The sequence below is a fragment of the Nuphar pumila genome, chromosome 6 (assembly GCF_984573655.1).
Source record: "Nuphar pumila chromosome 6, dmNupPumi1.hap1.1, whole genome shotgun sequence".
NCBI classification, from domain to species: Eukaryota; Viridiplantae; Streptophyta; class Magnoliopsida; order Nymphaeales; family Nymphaeaceae; genus Nuphar; species Nuphar pumila.
Window position 1 is genome coordinate 20611023 of NC_143254.1, and position 24096 is coordinate 20635118.

At 37.3% G+C, this 24096-nt stretch overlaps 1 protein-coding gene across 1 annotated transcript; it reads left to right on the forward strand.

Moving 5' to 3' along the window:
* The first annotated feature begins 18081 nt into the window (after positions 1–18081).
* LOC149834252 (putative polygalacturonase) lies at positions 18082–23324 on the forward strand. Its single transcript, XM_090010038.1, has 5 exons — positions 18082–18673; positions 19800–19920; positions 20757–21005; positions 21772–21925; positions 22618–23324. The coding sequence occupies exons 1-5, from the start codon at positions 18224–18226 to the stop codon at positions 23141–23143; spliced, it is 1500 nt and encodes a 499-aa protein (XP_089866164.1). The 5' UTR covers positions 18082–18223; the 3' UTR covers positions 23144–23324.
* The last annotated feature ends 772 nt before the right edge of the window (positions 23325–24096 follow it).

Sequence of the window (24096 nt, forward strand, 5' to 3'; positions counted from 1 at the left end):
ACCTTAGCATTGTTATATATATATATATATATATATATATATATATATATATATATATATATATATATATATATATATATATATTAGAGAGAGAGAGAGAGAGAGAGAGAGATGGTAAACTCGAGTGAAAGGCTACTGAAGATTCCATCTTCTTGGCTGGAAGTAGAAATGCCTATAAATTAGAACCAGGCAAACTGAATTTGATGAAAACTTGACTGGGAGTGAATACAGTGGTAACATTAAATTGACCCCTGAACCATAATTCTCAGACATTCATTCTGGAGGTTCAGCAGAGGCCATCAACATCACACCAATATATACCAACCACTCAAGAAAATGTTTAAATTCTAGGGGATATGTCTCTTTTGTATATGGTTAGCTCCCCACGTACCCTATAAAGTCAAGCTTTCTAAGGACTGGGGCAAAAGCTGCACTAGTTCATTCGGTGAACTCTTCACATCCATATTTCATTAGTTAAACATGCTTAAAGACCAAGGGAAGTATGAGCTTAAGAGCCAGGTTGGTTGTGCATAATCTCATCATATGTAAGATTAACTAAATAAAGCAGATGATATGAACAGTAATATAATTTCCACATCAAATTTGTTATGCGAATCATATCTCATTGAATTGTAACAAGAACCAACAGATATGTCATGCCTGCCAGATCATGATGCAAGGATCCCTTTAAGAGAGGCCAATATCCAACTAGGTAGACCCATCTTGTTCTGCAGCCCTGTTTCTCATTAAAGGTGGCCAATTAAGTAATAACTTACTGAACACAACTTAACTAACATCTTTTACTGATCCCATCTATTCCTTTTATTCAAACTCAATTATCTTTTCTTTAGTCATTGTCACCAAAAACCAATAGGTTATTTGGTGAAGTTCTTTCATGGGCAAACTTTACTAAGGTGTCAAGCAAACACCACATATGATTCCTAGGGTGCGTTTGAATACTGCAGATCTCTAAGGAAAATTTAGCAGACACGCAGATCAAGGCATTGGGTGGATGCTTTGATCCAACCTCTCTCAAACTGGAGATCTCAGATCCTTGTATCTGAGATTCTTACCGTAAGACAAAAACCTTTCAGCGGACTTGTAGTGTCGGGGAGGACTACGGTTTCAGACTAGAAATCTTAAGATTTGATCTCAGCTCGAGATCCTTGAGTATCTTAGATCCGAGGGCATCAAAATCCATCCTTAAAGTATCACCAGTGGCTTTTGGTGGTTAGCCTTTCATGTCAAACCGTCACTAACTTTCTTTCTAAGCAAACTGGTTACAGGGGTAAACAATTCAATAAAAAATCTACATTGAAAGGAAACCAGTCTGGTAGTTTGTCCTTCCAAGACAGACACAAACCCAGAGTCCCTGACTGAGCTAATTGTCTAGGAATATAATTATCAGAAAAATGACCGCACTGTATGGCTAATTTGACATGATTTCTTAAAAACCTTAGAATTTTTTATATTCTCTTAATTTTCAAAATACATTATTTGATATCATTAATACATTTTTACCCTTCCCAACTGCGAATTTAGGCATTTTTGCGATAAAATTGTATTGCTCGTCGAATATGTCCAACATCCACTTAAATCTAGAGTCGTAGGTTTTTAATTTGAATTTAGACCTCACGAACTCGCATAAATTTATTCGCGAAATCTCAGTAAAATTGAAATCACAAATATCACTCTTTCGCATATATTTCATGAAATCGCAAAAATATATGTGTGAAACTCCACTTACTACTTACCACTAAATTAACAAATATCATAGTTTTTTCGCATATACTTCCAGAAATCACATAAATTTATGTGTGAAATTGCACTTACCACTTACCACCAAATTTGCAAATATCTTACTTATTCACATATACAACACAATATCACATAAATTTATAAAATTGTTTCATTTTACAAAACCCTACTAAATTCACAAATATCTTACTTATTAGCATATACCACACGTTCTTGCATAACGTAATTTGTGAATCACCTTATATTGCAAATATCATACTTAACTACTTGTGAAAGCATGACGCATATGCGATATTGCTTATTTGTTGTGAAATATTTTCTCGAATCATATATAAACTCTCCAACCTAATTATTTTTTGCATAATGTAGGGGGTTTTTTTGTCTTTTGTTCCCAACCAGTGGTCTTCAACTTGCTTCCCTTCCAGCAACTATTTTTGGCAACTATTCATTGGAGGCATTTCATCATTGTTGAACCATCGATGACGTATTTTCTGGTAAACACAATATGCCCTTTTTGTTTAACGGTTGAATCAAACACTGTTTCATTTTGTTTAACAGTTGAATCAAACACTGTTTTCATTTTGTTTAACAGCTGATTCAAACATTGTTCCATTTTATTTAATAATTGAATAAATAAAACATTGTTTACTTTTATGTTTTTTGAAACACAAATATGTGTATTTTTTACAATGCTTGTTGATAAAAATTGAATATGTTTATTAATACAATATTGCCAATAAGAAAAAGACTATGTCGAAAAGGACCACACCCACATTATTTAAAATTTGTTAAGAACAACAACAAAGGCCAACGAAGAAGTATGAATTGGGTCATTCTGGTAATTTGAAAGCACGACTTAGTGTACATAAGTGGGTAGAAAGGGAGCCATATCCATTGCCAAAATGTAGGTGTCCAACATTTTCCACAAAAAATGCATCATCGATAATTACATACAATTGTGTTTAAGAAGTAAGCTATATATTCCAAAGTGACTTGTATTTAAGGCAGAATATGTAGAAAAAGTTAAGCAGTTTGTAGGCACAATCTTGTCTCACATCCTGAAAACATCTAAGAAGGAGGAGGGTGACCCATTGGCTAGCTATGTGGTTGTTGTTAACCTCAATGCTTGGATAAATAAAATTAAAGATACGGTTACTTGTAGTGGTAGTGATGAGAGGGTAGAGAAAGTACCTGACCAAAGGGCTAAGGTTAATATGGAACTTCTTCAGGAAGTAGATATAAGTGAGGGTCATGTGCCTGAATCGGATGCAAACACTCCTCAGAAGTTTGATGCTACTCTTCATGCGCAGGCGGCTACTCTTCATGCGCAGGCGACAGTGCGTGCTTCAACGAAGAGGTCACAACGGAGAAGAAGGTTCGATGTTTATAGACAAGTAAAAATTCATTGTAATTGGCTGATTTCATTAATTAATTGAGATATATGTATATTGCTATTACTACTATACATGAATGCAATTGATTAGTTTGTCATGTATGTGTGCAAAATGTAATAATTCATTTTAATTAAATTATTTTATTAATTAAATTGATATATATATATATTATTACTATACATGAATGCAATTAATTAGTTTATTATATACGTGTGCAAAATATAAAAATTTATTGCAATTGACTTATTTTATTAATTAAATTGATATATATATATATATTACTATTATATATGAATGCAATTGATTAGTTTGTCATGTATGTGTGCAAAATATAAAAATTCATTATAAATAACCGATTTCATTGATTAAATATATATATATATATGAATTCATTGAAATTAACTGATTTGAGTAAAATTAATTTGGATTGCAGGATTCTCAGCCAATTGATTCAGAAAAATCAGCATCTTGCATACATCAGTTTTACTAGAACCAAGCATACTAATGGTTTTTAACACTAACGGAGGAAGCGAAGGAATTGTTGGATCGAATGCATTTTTGCAAATTCTTGGAAATCACCCCTTGAAATATCAGCCATCTCAGTTTTGGAATCCAACAACTAACGCATTCTAGTTCAAAGATTTTTAGATGACCATCATGTTGGAGGACATGGCACGAATAATCAGACTGAAGTACCATGGGAGCCAATTAGTGGACAACAGTGAAAATTTTTCAAGCAGTTGTGTGATATTATTTACAAGTAGATGATGACGCATTTGAAGTCGATACGATCAAATTTTTATGGCTTAGGAATAATTATGACCCCAGTAAGGCAAGGAAGATGAAGGCAAACCTACCATGTGTTGGAGGAAATGGTGATAGTAGGGTGGACAAGACGGTGAGAGCATTCTTTCTATACTTCTTTGGCTCATGCTTATTCATCGACATTAGTGAAAAGGCAGTCCATGTATTTTACATCGAATTGTTGGAAGACCTGGATCACGTCAATTAATATGTATGGAGAGTAGTCGCACTTGCGCACATGTATGCAAGTTTGAATAGCACGAGGAGCGAAAGAAAAAAATTGTCAGGATATTGGTGTTTTTGAGGGTATTTATTCTTTCATTGTACCTTTTTTTATAGTTATTTTTATACTTACATAATATATTTTGATACATACTATGTATTAATCTTTGTTAATCATTGTTATGAAGATTTGGATATGAGAGCACATATGCATTGAAAGACCCCAGACGTTGCCGATAAATTTTCATATGCCACAATGTAGAGTCAGTCATGCAATGAAGAGGGCCATAATGTGAAGCCAGTCATGCAACAAAGAAGGTCGTGATCAAAGATTGGTGGGTTCTCGTATGTCATGTGTCAACTGCACTGCATCGCTTCACAGGCTGACTAGGGCAAACATAAGTATTGTTGTTGATAGTTTGTATGTGTTTTTAATAAATGCATGTATATAAGCTTAACCATAAAGAAAATGTAAGTAAACTAGTGCCCCTATGAAGGCATGTTGGAGTAGGAGGAGAATGTCGATGTGGTTGTGTGGATGAAGGTCATCGCTAGGAAGGACATTTGGATGTACAATATAAATGGAGTTGAGCGCCAAATGCTCAACCGAGTCATTCAACAGATTGGGTTTGTTCAGCAACTAATTAGTCATCCTCGCACAATTAGCAAATTTTTATCGCATGCCACAAAGGATTACCCCATGGTTTTCTTTTCTGAATCTCAAGACTGGCACGAGAGTGGAGAAGACATCGGCTTGTTGTTCATGGAACGTGTCACCAATGATGATTTTATAGCCGCCTAGCAGGTTGCATGTTCTTCAATGACAAAGAGGGTCTTTCAGGAAGAGAAGAAAGTTGGAGAGAAGCACAAAAAGAGCGTAAGTAGATCGTAGGCAGACTTGACTCTTGCACTTGAAGAAAGAATATGATATGTACTCAAGCTGGCCTTATAGATAATGCAAATAAGGTCATCGATGAGCTACGATCGCGGCAATCACAACATCCTCAACTGTAGAAATTCATTTGATTGCTTTTATTTTTTTGTATATATTTGAAGATCAATATTGTAACTCATTGACTTACTCATTGATTTGTATATAATGTGATTTGAATATTTTTAAGAATGAATTTTTATATAGAGTCGTTTGTTTGTCATTTACTTGTATATAATGGCATTAATTGAATGTTTAAATGATTTGAATGTAAAATTGAAACCATTGTTAAATGTTTAAACTGAAACCATTGCTCTTGCACTTTAAATGATTTAATGTTTAAATTGAAAGCATTGTTGAATGATTTGTATATAATGTCATTGCTTATATGTTTTCAAATCATTTGAATGTTTAAACGATTTGAATGTCTATTTGCTTACATTCACTGTTATTTAGGTTGTTATATGCAAAAATCCATAACAGATTTATACATTATTTGTGAAATTCATAAAAAATAAAAAATTTTGCATATTTGTCATAATTTTATAACTATTTAAGTACAATATTTGTGATATCTAGAGATTTGCAAATAATTTCATGCGAAAACGTTCAATATATGTGAAAAGTAAGATATTTGCAAAATTAGTGGTAAGTGTTTCATAAATATATTTTTGTGCAATATTAACTTATATATGAAAAAATATTATATTTGTGATTTTAGTAGTTGCTGTTTAACTGAGATTTCACAAATAAATTTATGCGAGCTCATGAGGTCAAAATTTGCATAAAAAAAATTGTGATTCTAGATTTAAGTGGTGTTACACATATTCGACGGGCAGTATAATTTTATTGCAAAAATGCCTAAATTCCTAGTTGTTAAAGGTAAAAGTGCTTTAATGATATCAGATATTTATGATTTTGAATATCGAGAGAATATAAAAATTTGTAAGTTTTTTAAGGAATCAGGTCAAATTAGCCACACAGTACGGTTATTTTTCGTATCATTACATTCTTTCGGGATCCAAAAACACATCAGTCTATCAAGTTGCAAGGTGGTGTCCACAACTTCAGCTTACCAGCCCGGATTGCCCAAGTGGCAGCGGCCCTAGGGAGAAGGTGATGACATCTTCATCCCAAGTTCGACTCCAATCAACTATGTAGATACCTTTAACTGGTGGCCTCCGTAAGGGCTTGGGTGTCAATGGCCCTCACCCCGAGGTTTACCTTGCAGGTGGCAGGCCTATTAAGTGACACAGTTCTGATTAGGGTTCCTCATCATAAAAAACTTAAGCATCCACCAACGGGGGGCTCCACTTGTCTGATAGGAGCTAGTGCTTGTCACCTTGTGTTGGGATGTTGCAGGTTCAAAACCCAATGGTATAGTTGTATAACTGGTAGGGGGTATGCCTAACCCCAGCTTGCCTATAAAAAAAAAACTTCAGCATCCACCTAGGATCTACGAGCTCTACCAAATGAAAGAAGACACTTGATCAAAGAGTTGCGATAAAACTTCTTTGAGAATGTACCAAGGCTAGGCTATCACTAGGATCAAACTTTTTTTGAGAATACATATAAGAGCTAGGCCAGCTATCACTAGAATACCATATGTTTCTTATTAGATTGTTGTGGTTTATCAAGTAGTTCCATTTAATGCCAGACCAACATACATTTGTGTGAGTCATCAAGTCTTTGATGGCATTAGCTCTATGATGAAAATTTTCAGTGGAGAAGAGAACTAATATATGAGAGAGAGAGAGAGAGATGTTCAGTATTTCAAAGACCTGCTGCAATATTATTATAGACTAGAGCCTGGAGATTAAGCTTGATTAGCCTTCCAATCTGGTAGGGCTTCTTATTATGCTAGTGTCAATAGAGGAGGAGGGTTGACATCAAACGACAACCAACCCTAAAAATCTTCTCCCCTTAAGGATAAGTTCGTATTGAGGAGGTGGAGTTTTGTTATTTTGCTTAGTTCTTACTTCTTACTTCCATATATAGGGATGACAGTGGTGCAGGGCGGGGCAGAGGACAAGGTCTCCACCCCCACCCCGCCTCAAGATTAGAACCTCCATCCCCACCTCCACCCCCGGCGGAGATGGATTTTAACCTCCACCCCCACCTTCATCCCCGTTTCATGTCCTCCTTCCCCGGTACAAACGGGGATGAGGCAGGGCGGGGTGGGGAAAAGGGTATGTCCATCCCTGCCTCTATCCCAGAACGGGGATGGATTTTAACCTTCGTCCCTGCCTCCATCCTCGTTTCATACCACTACAAGAAACTTGTGGATTAGCGATGACCTAAATTCGTCACTAATCCGACACTAAGTCGTCGCTAAACAGGTTAGCGATGGATTAGCGTTGGATTATAGACGTATAGCTTCCATCACGAATTTTTCGACGCTAATTAGCAACAGAATATATCTGTCGCCCATTCCGTCGCTAAGTAGCGACGGAATGTATCTGTCGCCAGTTCCGTCGCTAAGTTGAAACAGAATAACGAATGCCAACATCCATCGCAAGGTCGTCGTTACTATACGGTGATTTTGGTGTCGTGATGGATTTATAGTCGTCGCTAATCCATCGCTATATTCAACACTAATAGTAATTAGCGATGGATATATCCGTCGCAAACAACAACAAAAATTTAAAAAAAAATGAAAATTAAATATCGAGAAAAAATTTCTCGTGATACAATTTATATTTCCTGTGAATAAAAAACAAAGTACACATCAAAATACACATAAAAGGAAACTAAAACAATTAATCGATCCACTGTAAAATTCGCAAGTTCTAATTATTTACAATTCAACATTTACATTTTTGAAACAAAAAGAAGGTAGAACAAATTCAACACATAAATCTAATCATCGCCAAGATTTTGTGCATCCTCTTGTTCATTGTCTTGATCTGTCCCTTCAGCTCCACTACGTTGATTATCGCCAGCAACCTACATGAGAAATGAAAGGTGAGTATTGATAAACAAAATATACTGAAATAAATTATACTCTATATGTGATTCTATCATGCTCATATGTGTTCTAAAGCAGTAAAAAAACTGTACATGTGATTCTATCATGCTCATATGTGTTCTAAGGCAGTAAAAAAATTATATATGTGATTCTATCATGCTTATATGTGTTCTTAAGACAGTAAAAAAAACTTATATGTGATTCAATCATGCTCATATGTGCTCTAAGGCAGTCAAAAAAATGTATATGTGATTCTATCATGCTCATATGTGTTCTAAGGCAGTAAAAAAACTTTATATGTGATTCAATCATGCACATATGTGTTTTAAAGACAATAAAAAAATTGTTTTTATGATTCTATCATACTCATATATATGTGCTCTAAGGCAGTAAAAAACTGTATATGTGATTCTATCATGCTCATATGTGTTCTAAGGCAGGCAAAAAACTTTATATGTGATTATATCATGATCATATGTATTCTAAGGCAGTTAAAAAACTTTATATGTGATTCAATCATGCTCATATGTGTTCTAAAGGCAGTAAAAAAACTTTATATGTGATTCTACCACGTTCATATGTGCTCTAAGGCAGTAAAAAAACTGTATATGTGATTCTACCATGCTCATATGTGTTCTAAGGCAGTAAAAAAACTGTATATGTGATTCTACCATGCTCATATGTGTTCTAAGGCGGCCAAAAAACTGTATATGTGATTATATCATGCTCATATGTGCTCTAACGCAGTCAAAAAAACTGTATATGTGATTCTATCATGCTCATATATGCTCTAAGGCAGTCAAAAAACTTTATATGTGATTCTATCATGCTCATATGTGTTCTAAGGTAGGCAAAAAACTGTATATGTAATTATATCATGCTCATATGTGTTCTAAGGCAGTCAAAAAAATTGTATATGTGATTCTACCATGCTCATATGTGTTCTAAGGCAGTCAAAAAACTGTATATGTGATTCTATCATGCTCATATGTGTTCTAAAGTAGTCAAAAAAACTTTATATGTGATTCTATCTTGCTCATATGTGCTCTAAAGCAGTCAAAAAACTTTATATGTGATTCTATCATGCTCATATGTGTTCTAAGGCAAGCAAAAAACTGTATATGTGATTATATCATGCTCATATGTGTTCTAAGGCAGTCAAAAAAACTTTATATGTGATTCTATCATGTTCATATGTGCTCTAAGGCAGTCAAAAACTGTATATGTGATTCTATCATGTTCATATGTGTTTTAAGGCAGTCAAAAAACTGTATATGTGATTCTATCATGCTCATATGTGTTCTAAGACAGGCAAAAAACTGTATATGTGATTATATCATGCTCATATGTGCTCTAAGGCAGTCAAAAAAATTGTATATGTGATTCTACCATGCTCATATGTGCTCTAAGGCAGTCAAAAACTGTATATGTGATTCTACCATGCTCATATGTGTTCTAAGGCAGTAAAAAAATTGTATATGTGATTCTATCGTGCTCATATGTGTTCAAAGGCAGTAAAAAAACTGTATATGTGATTCTATCATGCTCATATGTGTTCTAAGCCAGTAAAAATATTATACTGAAATATTATATAAAAGGTCAGCATTGATAAACAAAATATACTGAAATAAATTATATGCAATGCATATAAGTTAAGACAATCAAAGTTATATGAAATCTAATGACATGCAATACATCACATGAAACTTTCATACCTGAGAGGCACCTGCAAACGAAGCCCCCCTATTCTGCAAAAAATTGTTGAACTCATCCCGGAGAACGTCAGCAATTGTTTCATGGAAGTAGTCACACATTATGTCCTTAACGATCTGGCGTACATCATCCCAAGAATCAATCAGATGCTTGGAGCTGATGTTGATGGGAGAAGTCTCTGAGTTGTGACTGGAAGAAACAACGATTAGTGAAGTGTTCATATTACTCTCAAACCCGAACACATGACCCTTTTTTGGTTCACCTGCTACAGTCACCCATGCTGCAGGATCAAATGATGGATTCTGAGTAGAGTCATCGCTATATCGCTCTATCATCTGTTGCTCATATGACTCCTACAAAATAATGTTTACAGTATGAATTAATAATTAAGAATTACAATGTTTATGATAACTTATATATTACAATGATTATTAATACAATAAATACATACCGTTGTCGTTCTCGCCTTTTCCGATACAAACTCTCTCATGGTCTTATGTTTATGTGTTTGAACAAACATATCCTTGTATGGTACAATGCTTCCTTTTTCTGCTTCCTGCGAAGTGAAATGATAAAATATTTAGTTAACAGGTTTGTAACAATACTTATAAAATTGATTTGTTTATTTATTGATGAGTTACCATTTTCTTCAGGTGGCTCACAAAAGTCCTAAATTCACCTGTGTGTAGATGGGCTTCGAGCATTTTCGCTCGATTTTGTGCAGCCTTCGCTGAACGGTTTCGAAATGCATCCTCAGCCCACTTGTCACACATTGCATCTCAAACATCTGACTTGATAGTAGGAGGTCCATGACCCTTCCACTGCAGTGGATCATCTATCCCACCATATTATGCAGCATGTCTGCAAATCGATTGGTAGCTACCTTCTGCCACACCTTCCTTGCATTATGTTCATCCATCGTAGTCGCGAAGCGATTCGAAGCCTACAAATATTTCAGAAAGTTAGTAGACATAACTATAACAAATAATTAAATATGAAACACATTAACTATGACAAACAACTGTATACCGTAAATGATGACCACAATCTGTCTATCACCTCTTTTGGATACTCTTTCCATTGAACGATCAGTCCTAGTAGATGTTGAAGTAGTGAATTCCTAATATCGCGTACTACTTCCTATGGCTCGAACCTTGTGCTGCACATGAATTGGTACGCAGAAAATATCAATATACAATATTTATAAGATATACAATAAGTAAAAATAAAATACTTACGGTCGATTATCGATATACATTATTCGAATGAGTCTTCTTGTGCCAGACTGAGAAGACCCTGCATCCTGTGTTGGCTCCTGACTTGTATAATCAACTGGTGCAGGTGGGTTTTGTACAGGCGAAACATCATCTGTAAAAAAATATATTAGAAATTCTCATAATGCGCATTTCAACTAATCAAGCATCCAATTAGTTAAATGATATACCTATCAAAGGAGCCCATGTAGATAAAAGTTGAGACTGACTACTATTGGATGAACAACCACTGTAAGCTCCACGAACCATATTCTAACAAATAAAAAATGTCATGCAATACATTCAAATTGTTTCAAATCAATTTGGTGATTCTTTATCAAATATCAAATAAAAAATGTCATGCATCGTTTGGTGATTCTTCATCTACTGCAGTTGTTACATCACTAGGACCCATAACGGAACCCAAATCTGTTTATGTGCCATCAAATATCAAATCCATATATGGATTATCGTGCACTATATTCACCCGTGCATCAAAATTGTTTCTAATTTCTTCATCATGAAACGTCTAATTCTAATAATCACTCACAAAACCCTTCGTGTATAGGTGATGTCTAACACCATGAGGTTCTACAAATTGATTGTTCTTACAAATCTTGCAGGGACGCCTAATCCGACCTGTGGGATCCACTGTACTGACACTTGTCGTTGCAAATTCAATAAAACTTTCAACACCATCCATACATTCATGCGATAACTCATTGTCAACTATCCTACGATATATCCATTCACGGTTTACAGTCATTATGTCGTATAATGTTACGAATAGTATCTTAACCAGTTAAAAGAGAATCATCAGAATGTTATGATGAAGAAAATATCAAATTTATCATGCAATATATGATGGCATACAATCACAAGAATTATGATGCATGCATTGATAACTTAATATTTCCATGTGCAAACTATTCATAACACGATACATTCATTTGAAGCATGCTTTTATTATACAATTTCACATGTAAGTCATAATCAAATTGAAAGTAACTATATGCAAGCATGGATACAATCACATCAAACATTGCAATACATCGAAAACATTCATATAAAAAAAATGTCAAGCATGTACCTGCAGCAAACACACTCCAATATCCCGCTAACTACTACCATGCCTAGCATGAAATTCGTACTCCAAAAATAAGAACACTTCTATTCTCTTACATTAAAATCATGCTTAACATGATCTCCAAACTCCAACAAAGCAGTCCTAGATATCAACAACTAAGTGAGTGTGTGAACAGTAAAGTGTTGCATCCAATAAATTAAATAACATGTGATGTGCTTGCATCACTTACTCACCATGGGTATTTACCCGATTTGCATTGTTTTTGTCACTTACTTACCACGGGTGGTGGGGCACAAGCGGGATCCGTTGAGAAATTTGCAAGAGACACTATATTAAAATGAAGTCACTTTCTGTCGAAAGGAAAAAAATTAGTATAAATATCGAAGTCAGACGGGATTTCGGTGAGGCAGAACGTCGCCCAAGCGTTGACCACCTCTCTGTTTGGCCCAACAGGTTTTCGAGTTCGGCCGGCCAGTCAGTAGGCGAGCGATATACGACAGCGGCATGAGGTCTCCGGAGGCAGTGATCGTCCCCCGGAGCGGCAGGCACGGGGTGATGTCGTGGTTCAGGAACCCGGTGATCGTCGGGCGCCCCCCTTGCCGGAAAAAAAAAACGAGGCAGGAGGGGCGACCCCCTGCCTGAATAAAAAAATGATGCAAGGGGGGCAACCCCCTGCTGAAAAAAAAATGAGGTCCCCTGCCGAAAAAAAAAATGAGGTCCCCTGTCGAAAAAAAAAGGCAGGGGGGCGACCCCCTGCCCGAATAAAAAAATGAGGCAGGAGGGGCGACCCCCTGTCGGAAAAAAAATGAGGCAGGGGGTCGCCCCCACCCCCCCTTGCTGAAAAAAAAATGAGGCAGGGGGGCGGGGGCGACCCCCTGCCCGAATAAAAAATGAGGCAGGGGGGCGACCCCCTTCCGAAAAAAAAAATGAGGCAGGGGTCGCCCCCCCTACCGGAAAAAAAAAAGAGGCAGGGGGGTGACCCACTGCTCAAATAAAAAAAAAGGCAGGGGGCGACTCCCTGCCGAAAAAAAAAATGAGGCAGGGGGTCACCCCCCCTGCCGGAAAAAAAAAGAGGCAGGGGGCGACCTCCCTGTCGAAAATAAAAAACGAGGCAGGGAGGCAACGCCCTATCGAAAAAAAAATGAGGCAGACGCCTCCCCTGCCGGAAAAAAAAATGACCCACTTATCTGGGAGACGTCGGGCGGCGAAACAAGAGGCGATGGGTTGGGGGAGGGACGGGCGGCAGACCGGGGAGCGATAGGCGGCGGACGGCGGGCCCGGAAGTGCTTCGGGCAGGAGAGGGCGGCGGTCGGGGGAGTGTGTCGGGCTGAAGAGATGAAACAGGAAAGAGAAAGAAGGGTTTTGATTAGGGATTTACGGGAAACTTAGCGACGAATTTGGCGACGGCCTACTTCCGTCGCAACTCTGTCACAAATTCAGTTAGCGATGAAATATTTCCGTCGCTACGTAGCGACGGAAAAATCTCCATCACCAAATTCGTCGCTAAATATTGTGGGTATTGCAACAAAAACTTGATGTCACTAAGTCGTCGTTAATTAGCGACAGATTTGGCAACGAAAGTTTTTTTGTCGCTATTTTCGTAAATTTTATGAATTTTAGCGACGGATTTGTTTCTCTCGTTAATCCGTCACAAATTTGTGACAGAAAAAATTCATCGCAAACTTTCGTCGTTAATAATCATTTTTCTTGTACCCTTCATCCCCGGTCCAAACGGGGTGCGACGGGGCGGGGGCCCGCTTTCCCCCGGTCCACTGCCATCCCTATCTATATATGACGACAAAAAATTTTTGGTTGAAAATGATAATAACTTCAAAAGAAAAAAAAGAACGAGTTATTAGCTGAAGAGAGGCTGCGTTCACCATTTTATTTTTATGGAAAATTCCATTTGGGGCCAACCTGCTACCCCTAATCCCATAAAAGGGCATCATGCTGCTGAATTTCTTGAGATGGGCCTCTGTTTTTTCTGAAATCTCCTTAAACCTGTCACCTAGGTGTGGGTGTGGGCGTGGGTGTGAGCTGGAAGGGTACGACACGGTAATTGCAAGAAAAATATGAGTACGGGGACACGACTATATATATATATGTATTATATAAATACAAAATAAATTGAAAATAAACTTAATATAATTTAAATAAATATATAAATGTTATAACTAAAATATATATTATAAACTGAAAATATAATTATAAATTATAAATTGAATACAACTTGCATGTACAAAGGGTGAAATGACATGTCCCGATGTTGACGTGCATCGACACAGGTATTGAGAGCAAAATGGTGTGTCCAAGTACCATAGCCTTAAACATAGCAGATTAACCTCCATCATCTCTGAAAACCTGATCGTTTTGAGTTTTCTATATCTCTTTGGATTTGAAAGTACTTGTTTGTCATCCTAGAAAAGAGAAAGGTAAGTATTTTAGTCATTTTTTTGGATATTATCATTTTACGTTAATTTAACAAAGATTTAACTTGAGTTAATGTCCAATGATAAGAGTAGGTCTCTATTTGACATATTTCAGAGAAACAGAGGCCCATATTATAAAATTCAGAAACGTGATGCCATTTTTTTTATTAGGGCTAAAAGATTAGCCTTAACTGGAATTTTCCCTTTTTTTTTTTTTTATAAGCAAGCTGGGGTTAGACCAGCCCCCGCCGGTTACACAAGGTACCATTGGGTTTTGAGCTTGAAACGCCCAACACAAGGTGACATGCACTAACAGCTCGTACCAAACAACTGGAGCCCCCCGTTGAAAATTTTTCCTTACTTTTAAATGACCATTAGTTGCCAGCTCTCTCTCTCTCTCTCTCTCTCTCTCTCTCTCTCTCTCTCTATATATATATATATATATATATATATATATATATATATATATATATATATATATATATATATATATATATATATATATATATAAATTTTCGTGTGAATAATTTTGACTAGCTAGGGTAGATAGATATAGCAACCTATGGAAAGACAATATTACACTCCCCAACTGCACACACATGAATGGAGTAAGAAAAACCTGAGTATGCATTCAATGTAAAATTGATTTAAGTCAAAATAACACTACCTAAACTAATACATATGAAGAAAAGAACATATTTGAGAATATATTTAACCATGAAACTGACTCCAAGTCAATACAACACTCCCAACTGCTCACATAAATGATGGTCTTCTATGCAACTTCCTCCAGCCCTACTACCTTTACCTAATCAAAATGCAAAAGTAGTAATTACCCCAAACTGGAAAGGATATCAGATTTTCTCCTTTTTTTATACATTATAATCATGTAGGCAGGCCGAATGAGATAGGTTGATGGTTAAGTCATACTATCATAACTTAGGGGTCGCAGGTTCAAATATCATTGGCGTTATTCTTCAACTTGCTTTCACACACACACACACAGATATATATATATATATATATATATATATATATATATATATATATATATATATATATATATATATATATATATATATATATATATATATGAGAGAGAGAGAGAGTAATGCTATGATGCTCCAGGAGCACCTACTAGAAATTGTAGTTGTAGGATGCATCTTCTCAATCAGACCTTATAGATGTACCTAACATAGTTTATTTGATAGGAATCATGTTTTGGATTATGTTTTTTGGTCATAAAAATAGGTTTTTTATGTCATGAAATTTTGGTATATTGTGAACCTTTGATTTTTGAAGATCTAAAAAAACTTACATGTATGCCATAATCACACTATCCAAATCTTGTTTTTCACTAAATAATGATTATAGATCATATCTATAGGGTCTGATCAACAAAAAAAAAACTGAAAAAAATGAAAATTTAAAGCTTCTATTAGGTGGGTGTATATGCTATGGGAGCACCGTCTCTCTCTCTCTCTCTCTCTCTCTCTCTCTCTCTCTCTCACACACACACACACATATATATATATATATATATATATAGTTTGCTTGAACACTTAAAGCTCAGCTTATTAAGCTGGTTTAGAAGCCGTGCCGCCTATAAATATGTAGTTTGCTTTTGGAAACTCTTTTTTTATTGATTCTCTGACTGATCTTAAGACTAAGTGCGCAACTGGATTATTGGATATAACTAAATCATGGTAGATCTGAATCTGAATAGTTACAAGTCTTAATTCAAGTTCAAGTACAAATTAGATTCGATATAATAGACTTGAATATGTATCTAAGTTTTAAATGCTAATACACCCATTTTTTATTTACACAGAGAAACCACCATGTGGAATAGAGACCTAGCCGTGCTGGCTCTGCCTGCCATACTTACGGTCACTGTCCTGACACTGTAAAACTCCGTGAGCTTACCCCCATGGCTTTTTTTTTAAAGGCAAGCTGGGGTTAGGCGGAACCCTGCCAGAACAACAGCCGCCCATGTAGCAGAGGGATTCGATCCTGGGCCTTCAGCTTGACCACCTCGGTTACCCCATGTTTTAAAAAGAGAAGAAGCTATTTTTTTAATGAGTGTTTTCTTATACTGCACCTGAAGCTAACATAGATTTTCTCTCATTAATAGAAAATAGATCCCAGTCAAAGTGAACTTGAAATAGAAGTCATACATCCTGTATGATGTTGATTACTCTCTCTCTCTCTCTCTCTCTCATATATATGCACATATTTTCGACCTACTCTTTTGACCTATTTAGTTTATGTAAAGTTTGAAGTCAGTTGAATATGATATTCCATAGTAGAAAACCAAACATGACGAATTAAATCATGTACTATTTCGTCAAATAAAAAACAAACATAAAAAAATGATTCATACGATTCTAAATAATATGATGGGTTTTCTATGAGATTCACTTGCATAGTTGAAAAGGAATCTTCCCTTTCAAACGTGCTTATAAGAAAAGCTTGAAACGGGGCTTTTACGTTACCTGAGATCGTGATAAAATTGTGATATCAATAAAATCATGATATTTTTAGATTATCTTTTTTTTTGGGAGAAGATATTTTTAGATTATCAAATTCCACGTTTGTGACATGACCTCAAACCTAAACAAACTACCTGTACCTTGTCTTGACTTGTAAACATTTCCATAGAAAAACATTCAAAATATCACTATACCTAAATTATGAGCAATGGGTCTGTGTTAAATGGGTTTTTCAGTTTTTCCGGTGCTTTTTATGCGGTTCAGTTGTATAAATGTGTTGGGCATGATCAATTTAATAAGAATCGACACTTGGGTCATGTATTTTAGATGAAAAAAATAATGTTTGGAGCTTAAAAAATTTACAAAGATTTTGGACCGTTGAATTTTTGAACTTTATAAAAAACCCACTCATATGTTGGAATCAAAGCTGAAAGAGCTGATCCCTATAAAAATCAAGGACATAGATCACATCTGTACGGTCAGAATTTAAAAATAAAATGAAAAAAAAACCCGAAAAAACATTTTAGCATGCGATTTAGCACCAAATGGGTTTAGCACCGACCCATTACTCCCTAAATTATATATATCAATATCGTAGATGCAAATTTTCTAAAATATTATAAAACAAAAACCATGTAAGACCAAAACAAAACGGCGATACTTTTTTAAAATATCACGATCTTATCAGAATTTATCGCTCTCAACATTGAAGTAAAATGGCGATATTTTTAAATTATCGTTCTCTTCTTCTTTTGAAACACCCAATTTAAAATTTTAAATCGTCGTCCTCTCCCCCTCCCAACGACCCTCCTCGAGTGAGAGATAGAGAGAGAGCGACGTTATATTTTCCCTTCGAGCCCACGCTTCCATCGCTTCACCAGTAAACCTTTCTCCTTCTCTCCTCCTTTTCCCTCCTCAACAATAAAACCCTCGAGAACACTCCTCCTCATGGAAGAAGAAGAAGCAGAAGAAAGAGGAAGAATTATTTTTTACTATCTTCTTTTTTTGATAGAAGAAAGAGGAAGAAGAAGCAGAAGGAAGAAGAGGAATCCCTAACCCCAATTCTAGCTTCCTTGATCTCTGGATCCGCTAGCCGGCTCTTCTTCCTCGAGATCTCTCCGATTCTTTCCGGATCCGGCAATCCGGCCTCCTCCCGATCGTCGCCGCCGGAAATGGCGGACGCGCTGGGATTCTCCGGCTTCCAACGGGGCAAGACGGAGCTCCAGCGCCAGATCTCGGCCGCCTCCTCTTCCTTCTTTTCCTCCCGCTACCGCTCCGTCCTCCTCGTCTTCTGGATCGTCGGCTTCGTCTCGGTCTTCTTCTGGCAGCGCGGCGCCGGAGACAGGCTCTGGATCCTCCTGCAGGCGCCCGCGCCGGCCGCCCCGGCGGCGCCGAGCCTCCGGCATTGGGTGTTCGATCTGCAGGAGTTCGGTGCTGTAGGGGACGGGCGGACGGTGAACACCGCGGCGTTCGAGAGGGCGGTGGCGGAGATCGCGAGTCACGGGAGAAGGGGCGGAGGGCAGCTAAACGTCCCCTCCGGCGTCTGGCTCACGGCGCCCTTCAATCTGACCAGCCATATGACGTTGTTCCTCGCTGAAAATGCGGTGATTCTGGGGATCGAGGTAAGCATTATCATCGTCGTCCTCATTTTAGTTGTTATGTAACTCTCAGGTTCGATTCTGTACATTATCATGTTCGTTACTATTGTGATGCGATCATCATCATCCTTTTTAGTTACTGTGGTGTGATTCATGGGTTCCATTGTCCGCATCATCATGTTTCTCGTCATTATCATCGTCGTCGTCGTCGTCGTCTTCATCTGTCATCGTAGTGGATGTCATTCTTGCATATAAAATTACTAAAACGGTCATATTAATGACTGTTAGTGCATGAAACTACCTCCTTATTTTTGAAGTTGTTAGGGATTTAAAATTGCTCTCTCTCTCTCTCTCTCTCTCTCTCTCTCTCTCGCACACACATAATCTCGGTACAGCACTAAAGAATATAATTGTCAACTCTAATCTCTAGGACCCATTAAAGGGATTACTTTAGTGAGGTTGAATATATATATATATATATATATGATTTTTTGTTGGTTATGATTCAGAATCTTGACACTCGATGAAGGTTTTGCCCATTTGTTTTGACTGTAGATTTCTTCCACCAAGAAATCCTAATTCATCCCAAAATGGATTCGTTTCCTGGCTATATCTGCTTGCTTCTTATTCTTCAAAGTTCAAACCAAGCATTTGTGATTTGTATTACTTTGTTTGTCTTTATGAAATTTCTTTTTGTTTCGGCTTTTCCATTATCACTCCTCTGAGCTGTAGATCACTTCTTCTTTGAATCTCAACCAATTCTGTGATTATTAGAAAAGAAAATGAAGAAGTGGGCAATTTTCTTCTTTCAAAACTTGGCAGTTGCCTGCCTGACCAAACTGTCCTTTAGCTTGTTTTTCGTGGTACGTGCCTTCATTAGCTATTGGCTAATATGAATGATTTTCTACGTTGGTCAGATTGCATCTTATTCTTTGAACTTTTTTCATCCAACTTTGTTTACTTGTAAGTAGGTTTTGTTTTGTTGTGCTATATTGTTAGATGACAGTTTTCAGAAATACTGGTCAATTTTGTGGGTGTTGGTTTAAATTTCCCTTTTCTAGAATCAAGTTTTACTTATTTATAAATTTTGGGGCTGACCTGGAACAGCTTACTCATCATTAAGTGTCAAATTGGATATTTGTTGTGACAGGATGAAACGTACTGGCCATTGATGCCCCCATTGCCATCATATGGATACGGGAGGGAGCACCCTGGACCTCGATATGGCAGTTTGATCCATGGTCAAAACCTAACGGATGTTGAAATAACAGGTTGAATTTTGTTTATGGGGTTCTTTTGTCGTTGCATCTTACCGGAGCTAGACCTGCAACTTGGGGCAGTCCATAGGTTGCAGGTTGTGGTTCAACATTGAAAAATCTAGTAACTATGGGTTTGTTAGATATTCTCATAGATAGTTCACATGTGATAAGGACCTCCATCAGCTGTAGTTCAGTTCTTTATTATGGCTGCAGTTCAAATTCCTTCTAATTTCACTTGCAGTTATGCATTATTCTTTGCTGTTCATCAAGTACATGAACTGCATTTTTAGTTAGATGCCTGATGGATTTTGTTTGAATGCAAAGAATAGATGATGTTATTCAAATTAGAAGGGAAGGGGTCTAGAACTCTGCCATAACCAGTGAAAACAAGTTAGGAGCTTAAATAGTTGCCAAAAGTTTCATTTGTATTTATATATCTTCATTAATGAGTAAAAAATCTGGTTCTGAATTTCAGTTTTTCCAACCTTAAAATATGTAATGGAGCTTTGGGGAAAACATTAGATCAACCCTATGCAGTGATCAGATCTCCATTCACTTCCAGTTTAACTGGATTCTTCATCAATTATTTGCCTTCTTGTAGCAATTGAGACAGCAAAACATTGATGAGGAATTTCCCAACCAAACATGAACATAGGCAGCAGTAATTAGTATCAGGAGCTTATGAAATGTATTTTAAGTTCCTTCAATCACTAATGTTCTATGGCTGAAATGGTTGTGTCATTGCCAAATCGGAGCTTGTAAATTTGTCCGTCATTTTTCTGCGCTGCCAGCATTTGAGTGGAAAATATGTTTCCCTGATAGCTTGTGTCCCTTTTCTTGAATCACAGGCCACAATGGCACTATAGATGGACAGGGTCAAACATGGTGGCGGAAGTACCGCCAAAAGCTTCTGAATCATACTAGGGGTCCTCTTGTGCAGATTATGTGGTCATCTGACATAAGGATCTCAAACATCACTCTGCGCAATTCTCCTTTTTGGACTCTCCACCCTTTCGACTGCAAGAATGTAAACATCTCTGGGGTCACAATTTTGGCTCCTGTACATGGTGCTCCAAACACGGATGGGATTGATCCAGGTAAGCATGTGTTTCCTCTCGTTTCTTATAAATTTCTAATTGCCAAAATAAATGGCCACTTGTAATTCGTTGGTATGGTGTGTTTTGAAACAGCTACATATAGGAAATAATTACATGCTTCAATACATTTCAGAATTTGCAGACGTTCTCCATTTTCTTCAATTTATCTGCCCTGGTTCTGGTTCTGGTTCTGATTACTGTCTTTGATAGTCAATGCTTCTTTGCCTTAATATCTTGAAATAGGATGGCTCCAGTCTCATTTATTCCCTATAAATTTGTGTGGTTTCAACAACTGAATAGTGTTATTTGCTAGTAGACGCATATTTGTTGGCCATTATCTCCACTCTTTCCTGAGACTGCATAAATCATGTAGTCTCTCAATATGGACACAAGAAAAATGTAATGGCATCTCATTGTTGTTGAAATGGTTTACTAGTACAATATTTTTATGTATGTTTTCTGGAAACAAGACCTTTACATCATTTAGATTGCCATCCTATGTCACATGGATACAGCTGCAGAAGTGCAGATACCGGTGTACAGTCTGTGTGACAGCTGCCATCCTAGTTTCTTATGTTGTCATTCTTGTGGTGTCACCTCCGGAAACCTGGTCCAGGGCAAAGTTTATAGCATTTTGTGAGCTTTGAAGAGGGGGACATCTGATTGGTTACTTTTCTGAGGATTACTTCTTTTTCCCTTTTGTTTCTGCCTTTTGTCAGAAATATCAGCATAATAAATCTGGTACTGTGGTATTTGCTATATGCAGACTCATGTGAGAATGTAATAATTGAGAATTGTTACATTAGTGTTGGTGATGATGGTATTGCAATAAAGAGCGGCTGGGACCAGTATGGAATTGCTTATAATCGGCCATCCACTCACATTCACATCCGTAATCTTGTTGTGCGTTCAATGGTAAGGTAAGGTGTTTTATTCATAACCCATTTGATCTATGGTTGCTTCTTAAAGCTCTCTCAGCATCATCAGGTAGCTCAACAATCTAACATTCTATACGACAACATTTCTATTTTCCCTATAATTGTAGTTTTTTTTTTGAAAGGCAAGCTGGGGTTAGGCGGACCCCTACCAGAACAACAGCCACCCCATGTGGCAGAGGGATTCGATCCTGGGCCTTCAGCTTGACACAGGATCCCTCTTACCACATGGGATACCACCTGAGTGGTCCTATAATTGTAGTTGGGTTATATGAGAAAACCTGTTAAATTATTAGTTAGTTTCTACGTCAACTTTCCCATTTGTCCCATAATTTTATTTGGGATATTGGAGAAAACCTATTAAATTATCATTCCCAAATTTAACAATTTCACCATTTACAGTATGCACGTGTCTGAGGTTTTTTGTGCACATGTCTGAGGTTTTCTGTTCCGTTGCTGTTGCTTGGAAGTTTGATATGATTTATAAAATTAGATTTCATACTGTTGCAGTAAATTTTGAGGTTCACTCAGATACCCTTTGTATTAATTATCGATCTTCATTAAGTAGTAACTTCCAATGGATGTGTGAATGTGTTCTCACATCTGTTTTATTTGCTTGCATCTTCTTACTAGTGTCATTTCCATGACAATGAAAAAATCCTATGAACATTGTGCAGTGCAGGTGTATCCATTGGCAGTGAGATGTCCGGGGGTGTTTCTAACGTCTCCATGGAGAATGTACATGTCTGGAACTCGAAGCGTGCAATCAGGATCAAGACTGCACCAGGGAGAGGCGGCTATGTGCGGCAGATTTCTTTTCGGAATCTGACATTCGACGACGTTCGGGTTGGGATCATCATCAAAACTGACTACAACGAGCATCCTGATGAGGACTACGACCCAAAGGCGCTTCCCACACTGGAGGACATAACTTTCATAGCCATCCATGGCCGGAGTGTTCGTGTGCCCGTCAGGATTCAAGGCAGCGATGAGATCCCTGTGAAGAATGTGGTGTTCCAAGATATGTCTGTTGGGTTACAATACAAGAAAAAACACATATTCCAATGCTCCTACGTTGATGGACGAGTGTATGGCAGCATTTTCCCAGAACCATGTGAGAACCTGGACCGCTACGATGAACACGGACAGCTGATTAGCCGCTCGGCATCACCCAATGCAACCGACATAGACTATGATTTCTGATGCATTGCGGTTCAGTCTGATTGTTGTTACCACACAGGGATTGTTTTACTTGTGAAAGGTGCCATCACTTGCTGGCCAAATGGATATTACTTCACTGTATTTGGTTGATTTCATTTTCTTCTTTTTGTTGTACAGAACAAGAAGCTCTTGTTTGAGAAATGAGAGTGCAAAGTGAATTATTGGCCTTTTTTTTCAAGATTGAAGAACTAAATATTACACTAAACCAATTAAACCTCCCTTCTCTTTTAGGGCGTGTTTGGATACATGTGAATGAGAATTCACATTTCTTAAAACTTAGGATTCGCTTGTTTGGATGCCTCATCTTTTTTAAGAAAGAGAATTGTAAAACTGTAGAATTCCCCGAATAGAGTTCCCACTTCCCTAGGTGGGGACCCTAACTCTCCCCGTATTGAATTTTCGGGAGTTCCCTCCCGATACCACTCCTGCCTCTCTCTCTCTCTCATCGTCATAGGAGGAATGTCATCCCATCAATCACCATTGGGAATGTTTTGTTCCTTAATCAGCACGTTATTTCAGCTGTCACTCAGTATTTCAAAGATTTATATTTTGTTTCTCTTACTGCGAATGGTGTCATTGGTCCTATTTTTGCTGGTTCGATTCGGCAAGATCAAGCTAGAATTATGCAAATGAAGTTCTCTGAAGATGAGATTTTTAGGGCAATCAAAGGTTTGTCAGGGTGGAAAGCTCCAGGTTATGATGGGTTTCATGTGAATTTCTTCAGAATGTTTTGGCCTTGTGTGAAGCCTGATGTTATTATCATGTTTGATGAGTTCTATCGCAACTCCAGATTGCCTATTCAAACCCACTTGGCAATTATTTCTTTAATTCCGAAAGATGATGCTGCAACTGATATCTCTAGGTTTCGCCCGATTTCTGTTATGAGTGCCCTTTATCGGATGATTGCGAAGGTGTTGGCTAATAGGTTGAAGGTC

What these genes read in the sequence shown, in the direction of transcription:
- LOC149834252 (XM_090010038.1), top strand. Translation starts at nt 18,224, where the DNA reads ATGGCGGACGCGCTGGGATTCTCCGGCTTCCAACGGGGCAAGACGGAG. An exon ending in CGGTGATTCTGGGGATCGAG is followed by an intron (nt 18,674 to 19,799) that starts GTAAGCATTATC and finishes TTGTTGTGACAG; the next exon opens with GATGAAACGTACTGGCCATT. An exon ending in AACGGATGTTGAAATAACAG is followed by an intron (nt 19,921 to 20,756) that starts GTTGAATTTTGT and finishes CTTGAATCACAG; the next exon opens with GCCACAATGGCACTATAGAT.